General features: G+C 34.4%; 1 protein-coding gene across 1 annotated transcript; it reads right to left on the bottom strand.

The window, feature by feature from the left end:
- Positions 1 to 922: 922 nt before the first annotated feature.
- On the bottom strand, positions 923 to 6,883 carry LOC149790420 (innexin unc-9-like). The gene is made up of 3 exons (XM_089973457.1): positions 6,719 to 6,883; positions 4,530 to 4,740; positions 923 to 3,842 (listed from the first exon to the last, which is right to left on the bottom strand). Exons 1-3 carry the CDS (start codon positions 6,751 to 6,753, stop codon positions 2,835 to 2,837), a joined length of 1,254 nt encoding a protein of 417 aa, XP_089829583.1. The 5' UTR covers positions 6,754 to 6,883; the 3' UTR covers positions 923 to 2,834.
- Positions 6,884 to 8,862: the final 1,979 nt, after the last annotated feature.

Genomic DNA, 8,862 nt, shown 5'->3' on the forward strand with positions numbered 1-8,862 from the left:
GGTCTTTGGTATGACTCGTCCAGGGTTTGAAATCATGACTTCCCGCATCCGAGGCAGACGCTCTAACCACTAACCACTAGACCACCGGATCGGTGATCGTATAGTTGCAGTGTGGATTGTGTTGTTGTAGTGTGGATTGCGTTGTTGTAGTTATAGTTATAATTGTATTGGCGTACAGTTCTGGTCAAGTCTTTCGCTCACGTTGAAAAACTTGGAAAATAAGGAATGCGTTATATCTTGCAATATCCCAAACACCACCCCCCACTGTAATCTGTCTGCATGGAGTATTATTACATTTATATGTAATCTGTCTTCATAGAGTATGAATGCATCTATATGTAGCTGTACGCATGGAATATGAATGCATCTTTATGTATCTGTGTGCATGGAGTATGAATGTATTTATAAAACCTGTATACATGAAGTATGAATGCATCTGTATGTATCTGTGTGCATGGAGTATGAATGTATTTATATAACCTGTATACATGAAGTATGAATGCATCTGTATGTATCTGTATGCATGGAGTATGAATGTATTTATATAACCTGTATACATGAAGTATGAATGCATCTGTATGTATCTGTATGCATGGAGTATGAAAGTATTTATATAATCTGTATACATGAAGTATGAATGCATCTGTATGTATCTGTATGCATGGAGTATGAAGGTATTTATATAATCTGTATACATGAAGTATGAATGCATCTGTATGTCTCTATGTGCATGGAGCATGAATGTATCTGTATGCATCTGTATGCATGGAGTATGAATGCATCTGTATGTATCTGTATGCATGGAGTATGAATGCATCTGTATGTTTATTTGCAGGTAGGAAGATATGAATGTATTATATTCCGCTCGCAAATACAAAAGCTTCCAAGATCATTTAAATCGAAAATATAATACATAATGCAATTTTTCTTCAAAAGGATTTATTTACAATAAAGCGAATAACACATTTAGTTTTAATGATATGTTACAATGGTCAAAATTCATTTTCCCCGAAACAGTTTAGTTTTTATCTGCATTGGGATTAGAGATGAGGTTGGATACGATTTTAGTGGTGGATATAAATGATGCTTCATTTGTTTTGTCCAAAGTGAACCAGTTAAAATTGAACAGCACGTCACTTTCGTATTTCGTGTTGGCTAGAGGCTAAGATAAAATTGTTTGGAATCGATTATTTCATGACATATATAGAAGGTAAAATTTAGACTTCTTTTCGGTCTAAGCTTTCGGTTTGATGACATCAATCTTGTCCTATCAAGTTATTCTGCGAGATTTAATCATCGTGTGAGATACCTTGACCAAGACTGGCACCGATCTTTCTACAGGAAGTGTACAAGCATGAACCGACAAACCATCATGACGATATTTTGGACACTGATAAATGGAGTCTTAAAATGTCTGCTTTGTTTCGGCCGGTTTTGAACATTACAAAAATATTTTACATTTACATTTTTACAATTTTAATATTTACTCGTTTTGACAGTACATATGTGTTTATGTGTGTGAGTGTGTGATTTGGATTTTTAACGTAGCTTTAACATTTTCAGCCATATCGTTCTACGATGTCTGCAGTGTGGCAATTTATAGCGATGTCTAGCACTGGGGCATCATGTCGCAGACAAGTAGCATGATGTCCCACCCATTCACATTATCCCGATACCAGGCCGACCATTCCTAACACTAACCTGTTAATGCTGAGCACCAAGCGAGGCAGCTGTTAGTACCATTTTTGTAAGTCTTTGGAATGACTCGGCCGGGGATCGAACCCACGACCTCCCGCATCCGAGGCGGACGCTCTAACCACTAGGCCACCGGAGCGGTTCATATGTATTTATAACAAACAGAATAATCTGTGGTGACGTCACAGCCCATGAAAAAAGGGTACTACTCCCTTCCCTGTATATGTAACCAGTTATCCTTGCATGCATTTTACTCAGTCCAAACAGTCAGTTGATCTAATTTCTTGCATGTGGCAAGGAAAAGAAATTGATGGATATTAGATAACCAGTCGATTGTGTATTAAATATATTATTTTAATTGCCATATTTTAATTTTCTAATTCAAGGTTGCTCATTTTAACCCGAAGCTTAAACTAATACAGACATAACGTCAACATTTTCCATCACGTTTAATTGTGGATGAAGGAGTCTACGATGTCCTTGTTTAACAACCAACAAGTTTCCCAGTATACTGCCTCGGGCACCCAGGTAGCGCTATCGCTTCTCTCAAAATAATATTTTACGAAATACCAAGTTCTGCAAAATCCTGCCGAATGGCATGTTCTTGATTTTATCTCATATCTAGACATTTCACCAAAAGTATTACGAAATATACAAGTAATAATGTTTAAACAAGCAGACTTTACTGTTAAATTTTTGAACCTTTCTTTCGTCCAACTTGAACTAAAAATTTACTTTCGTCAAACTTGAACGAAAAAATTACTTTCGTCGAACTTGAAAGAACAAAAATGGTTTCGATGATGACTCGAAACGACGAGCCTGGCAGCGGGTCAAGCGGACTATATAGACTGACTTTGCTTACCAGCATCATCAGGATCTTTTGTCGTAACTTTCTTAGTATGTTCCGCTGCATAATAAAAAAAATTGATAGCTTTCTAAGAATCGAATACATTCGACTTCAATCGGAAATAGACGAGGATGTTCCAAATATATACAGCAATTACATATCATAGCCGGCATTGATACTTTGCACTAAAATGATTTCTGCAATTGTGCATCTTGATTTTACATAACTGAACCGAATATTATGTCATTGTACCTACACCAAGCGATGCAATTTTATCTATCTTTCCAAACCTTTAACAATTACTTTCATCCTCGTCTGTAACGTAGGTGTCTTTGAATTTGTTGAACAGTCCGGTTATAATTTCTCCCGCCAAAAGATCCGATGCACTTTTACTGATGACTTGCATAATAAGCATGCCATCCTGTTGTAGATAAGATTGTTCAAAGCGTCGTAACTCTTCTTCACGGTAAGGTTTCGTCTGCGAATTATCTGGATTGTTATCGATACAACGAAGTTTGCTTGATTTTAAATGCTTTTTCAAAAAATCCCTTCTTCTGGGTGGAATCAGATAATTATACGCTGATATGACGAGAGTGATAAATGTACAAATGGCGATGAAGAGAAACCAGAACCAAAAGAAGAGAAATATCTTTTCGTAGAACATATTGATTGGTAAGACACATTGTACTGTAAAACGTTGAATATGTATCATTTGCCTTATTTGGAAGTCACAAAGGGTCCTAATGGGAAACCTCAGCGATCCAGATGGGATTTCTGAGTTATCATCAAGGATGTTTTTCAAGGCATCAATGCCGTATATACTAAAGTTACCGCCAAGAAAAAAGTTTAAGATTATTAAATGTCCGGCTGAATTTAAAAAGTATACTAACTTTGTGAAACATGACGCAAAGGATAAATAGTTACCGTATTTTCTGCCACATATGCAGCACGTGTATCTAGCAAAAGTCATGCGCAAAGAAAAGCAGCAACCTTTAGTATGTGTCTTTCTCTGTTCTAAAAATCGGTCGAGATAATCAACAATATCTGATATTCTTTTTTTTCTGTCCTCTTTGTGTGTAAATTCCGCCTTAAACAGTTCATTAATCAACAAATCAATGCTGATTGCACTTCTGCTCATGGCCTTCCACAGCACACGCGGAAATTTGAAAAGTAGTGCCATCAGGATCAGTATCCATGGAACCCACTGGTAATATTTGATCTCCAACGATTTTCGATCTTCTTCGTTGAATGGTATCGGATGTGCATCCGAAACGTAGTACGTATTTGAAAGATAGCAAATCTGCAAATAATCACAAAATTCGTTAGAAATTAAAACTAGTGGCGGATTTATACACGGGGTGTTGAAGAAAAAAGTACCCATGTGAAATAGTATCATTTTCAAGGAGATTTTGGATTCAATGCGCCACCAAAAATGTGACATGAGGATTACGAAAAGGTTATGACACGTTGTCATGGCGCTATTAATCAACATATGTGCTAATAATTTCGTAACGATGAAAAGAGATTGTGTACAAGCGTCAGCAACCTACAATTAACGTACAAGGTGCTGCGAAGTTAAGTTATAAATGTTATTTTAGAATCAGTCTTCCAGATTAGAATCCTCATGTGTTTTCTTTACCTTTCACACCCAATTTTGGCTTCGTCGTTGAAAAGAGACGTCCTATAAAAGAATTTAGAGCGTGATAACGTTGTTGCTTTTTTGCAACTGTCAAATCACTGTCAATATCTATTATATTTCCGTCGTCGAATAAAATTAATTTTCTTAACGAAAGATTTCTCATTTTAATATACACGAAAACTCAGAAATCAAAATATATGCCCGAAGGAACTTTTTTTTATGGCATGAACTCACATATATCGACGTCATCTTTATTAAGTTTCTTTCCTCCTCTACCTGCACAAATGGCGTACTGCTTTGCCTTAGTGGGGGTAGGGTGCGCATACGTTAAAAAGCAGTCATACTTACAGTGTACGTATAATCAACCCACGGGTCTTCAAATTCGTCGGGGCAAAAACAGGTGATTACTGATCCTATGTACTGTTCCATTCCGGTGAATATTATGAAGATCATGCAAAGTAGGGGGGTGTAATGATGGCTGAACCTATCAACGACGTCATCGTCACGACGTAGCTTAACCCCATCGAAACGTCCGATGTTCCCAAGGGCATTGTCTATACTATACGAAAAAAATAATGGATTGGTGATAGTGTTGTTGTTGTTGTTGATTATGAGAGTGATGACGAGGAGGAGGAGGATGACGATTACGACGATGACGACGAGGATGATGATCTGATGATTACCCAATAAATACGTTACTTTTAATAATATTTTCCTTAATTTCCATCATTCTTTTCTTGCAGCTACGGCTAATATGACTACGACGAAAGGTACAATGACAACGATTGTTTTGGACAAATTATTTTATCTAATTTGTCTAGGAGATCCGCGGACCAATGAAAACTGCTACAGGTTTTCCATAGTACTCACTTAAACTTTCAAATTAACAAGGCCGTTCGCTGAAATCAGTCTCTATGCGTTTGCACTGGCTGATCAAATGAGTTTCAGAATGGTCACTCACACTAAATATTAAAGTCCTTTCATTTAAATGCAACTGTTTTAAGAAAATACAAACTAACACTGACTTTTTTAATATGCCGCATTCAAGTTATTGATAAACGTTATTATTATTATTATTGTTGTTGTGGGCCTTACTCCATTTTTCAGCATGACGTAACATAGACAGTTTTTGTGTTGAGAGATTTCATTACAAATTTAGAAGAAAAAACTCTAAGAAAATGGTTACAAAACTTCGTATAGTAAAGATGCCTATAAGAGACAGTTTGGTATTTTTGTAAAGAATGGCGTTAAGGCTAGTTTGTGTAGAATGTTGGCCCATAGTAGACCGACCGTTTAACGTTTTAATTAGGGAGGGGGATAATCTTTCGAATTAGACTTTTCTTTTACTTTACCGCAAGATAATTTTTCCAATTATTATTATTATTATTATTATTATTATATATATATATATATATATATATATATATATATATATATATATATATATATATATATATATATATATATATATATATATATATATATATATATATATATATATATATATATATATATATATATATATATATATATATATATATATATCAGGAAAAGAATAGTTGCTTTCAGGCTATTTACGGACCGGACATTTTATTTTCCTAAAAAAAACATTTTCAGCCCTGAAAATTTAATGTTCTGTCTCTATGACAGAAAATAATCTGAGATATATGTTGCTGTCTGGTTTGATAGATGTAAAGACAGACAGACATTAGACTGAAAGAAAGATACAGAGAAACCATAGATTCTATATTTTTTTTATCGCACACAATTTTAGTACGAACAAGATGAAAATGGCAGGTATCAAAAGAAAGACTTAAAAGGCAATGGATACATCATCAGCAGAGTTCCGACATTAATTTCCTTTCCTGAAAGATTAATCCAACCTTTTTCTCGTCGTCATTGAGATGAGATAAGACGAGATGAGACAGCCAGCCAGATAGATATACATACATACATACATACATACATACATACATACATACATACAGACAGACAGACATATATATATATATATATATATATATATATATATATATATATATATATATATATATATATATATATATATATATATATATATAGATAGATAGATAGATAGATAGATAGATAGAGAGATAAGTGGATCGACATAATGAAAGTTCGAAATAACGAAAGAGAGTTAGGTAAATAAATAAATTCATTTATTGACACGAGCTAGGTACGTAAGTTGAAGGATATTGATAGATAATTACACGAAAGAGAGGATTGTATAAGTAAATAAATGAATAAATAAAATATGTATCCAAGACATCACAAAACATAATTACTTTTTTGTCTTGATATTCATCTTAATAATAGAAAGTCTAGATGTTTTTATCGTGTTAAAGGGGACAGAACACAATAATGCCACGCAACAACAAAAATGTGTTCTCACTGTACATGAAATTTACATCGTGTATTGAACAAAATTAAAAATATCTCTCTCCAAATATATGGTTAAGACACATACTGAAAATGGTATTTACTACCTAAGTCATCTTATTTACTACTATACTTACAAGTCAAATGCACCGGCTAGGGTTTTGTAAAACATGATGCACGGAAAATCTGGTCAAGTTTCAAACATCAACGAACTTCGCAGAAGTTCTTGAGCACAATTTGCTAGCTCTCTAGCTTGCAGTTTGAAGTCTTTGGCATACCGCAGAGAAAATGTGTCGTCCTTGTTTGTGACGTAATATGATTCTATTTTAAGTCGGCGTGACCTTAGAGAGAGATTCCCTCGGTATCAAAGAAGTTGAATATTCATGACTCGGTATGAACTGCCTGTTTTGAGGTCAAATGTCTAAGATTGGTTTTCTTCCTTTATTTTGGCAAAGCCCCTTTAATTCTGTTCTAATACACCGAGTCTTAGCCTACAGGTAAGTTTACGTGCAGTCTATTTGAAGATATAAGTCATGAGGTAACGTGGATCAAATGTGTATTCATTCAACTCTATTGTCTGCCTGATGCAAGATTACGTTTAACAATTAAATCATGAAAGCTTGTTTGCTGCAAAGCATGTGGACTTAAATATCAGGCGAGAACACAGAAATAGTTGTGGTGATCAGGCGAGAACAAAACGTCTGGCCTGTCTGTATGTATGCTCCTGTACGTCTATTAGAGTGCCTGTCTTTACGTTTGTCTGTATGCATGTATATATGCGTGCGTGTATCATCTAGGAGGTAATACTCACCAAGATACCGTCATTGTAAATTACTTTGTCATGATGTAAAATAACCTTAACTAACAGTTTACACTCAGGAAAATTCCTGAATCAAAAGTGTTCGAACATTCATACATCTTCATACGTGTATTCATTTTAACTTGTACTAACTATCGTTTAAAAGGTAGGTCAACATGACTTGTATATCAGGCACCGACTGAGCCCGTTAGATGTACAAAATGTTCCGCCAAATTTCGCTGTTGCTGGCATTGTTCTACTACTAAAAGGCGGGCGGTGGTCTTAAAAAATGTTGATTGCTTCCGGTTTATTTGGCAGAACAAATCTTAGGCATTGAGGCCCTGCTGGATGATATGCGTAAATACACGAAGTCTACTAATCGAGATAACGTATCCAATCTAAAACAGTATGAGGGATAAATGTGTTCTCTAAGCCATACTGAGCACTTTTGGAAATCATTTTTGGAATGGATCCAAATTTACGACCCAAATTTTAGAATTACGCTAACGATGTCATTATAGGCAATGCCAACTTTGATGATCGTATTTCGTTACGTATATTTGATTTAATTTATATTTGATTTAATTTAATTGTTTGTAAGTTTTAAAACCTTTTTATCTTTAATTTCATTACATGTCAAAATATTGTGGTTTTGTTTACTAGGAACTCGATATTTTTTCAGAAAATAGCTTGACCTTGACTCTTAATTTGCAAACACCTAATGTTGACCTAGTTCCCGACCTTGATTTAAAAATCATTGAGAGAAGTAAACAGCTTATTTTTTTTCTTATTCTTAGAGTAAAATGATTGGTTTTTATCAAGGTGCTTTTAGACATAAATACTTCTTGAAAATTCTGGAGAGCTCCTCATCCAGGAATCTGTTTTGCGTTTTAAGTTACTGTATAACCTTTGTTTATAGAGATATTTCTCAGCTGGGGCTTTTTCTTTACACTGGAAAGTGTGTATTTGTGACCAGTTTGGGAATTACATTATAATTTTTATTAAAATTGTTTGCATTCTATAAGTTTATTTCTTTTTCCTGGAAATATTTGAGTGATCATACAGAATTCTTTGACAAAGACACTTATTTAAATTTTATTCGAAATTCAAACCCCGGAATATTATTGTTTGTGGATTTTAAAAGGACTGTACACATCAGCTAAATACTGACTGCAGTATACGCCATCGCCTTCCACTTTGGATTTTTCGTCGGGACTCGAACTTGAATTCATTAGAACATTTCATTACTAGGACTTCTAAAATTTAATTCTTGGATTATTCTTCGATTAATTTTGGATTTGATCTTTCAAAACCGTAGGCTCTTATTTTTTCATTTTTACAGTGTTTTTCCAGGGAAATAAATTATTTGTTAAATTTGTTAAAGCTTGTTGTTTTCACTCTTTCTTTTGTTACTGTTTATTAGAGCATAAAACACGTAACAAGTCATTTTCTGATTTTGCTTGCAATATGTTATATATACAG

Source organism: Sinohyriopsis cumingii, chromosome 10 (genome assembly GCF_028554795.1).
Source record: "Sinohyriopsis cumingii isolate HCF-2022 chromosome 10, ASM2855479v2, whole genome shotgun sequence".
In the NCBI taxonomy this organism is placed as follows: Eukaryota; Metazoa; Mollusca; class Bivalvia; order Unionida; family Unionidae; genus Sinohyriopsis; species Sinohyriopsis cumingii.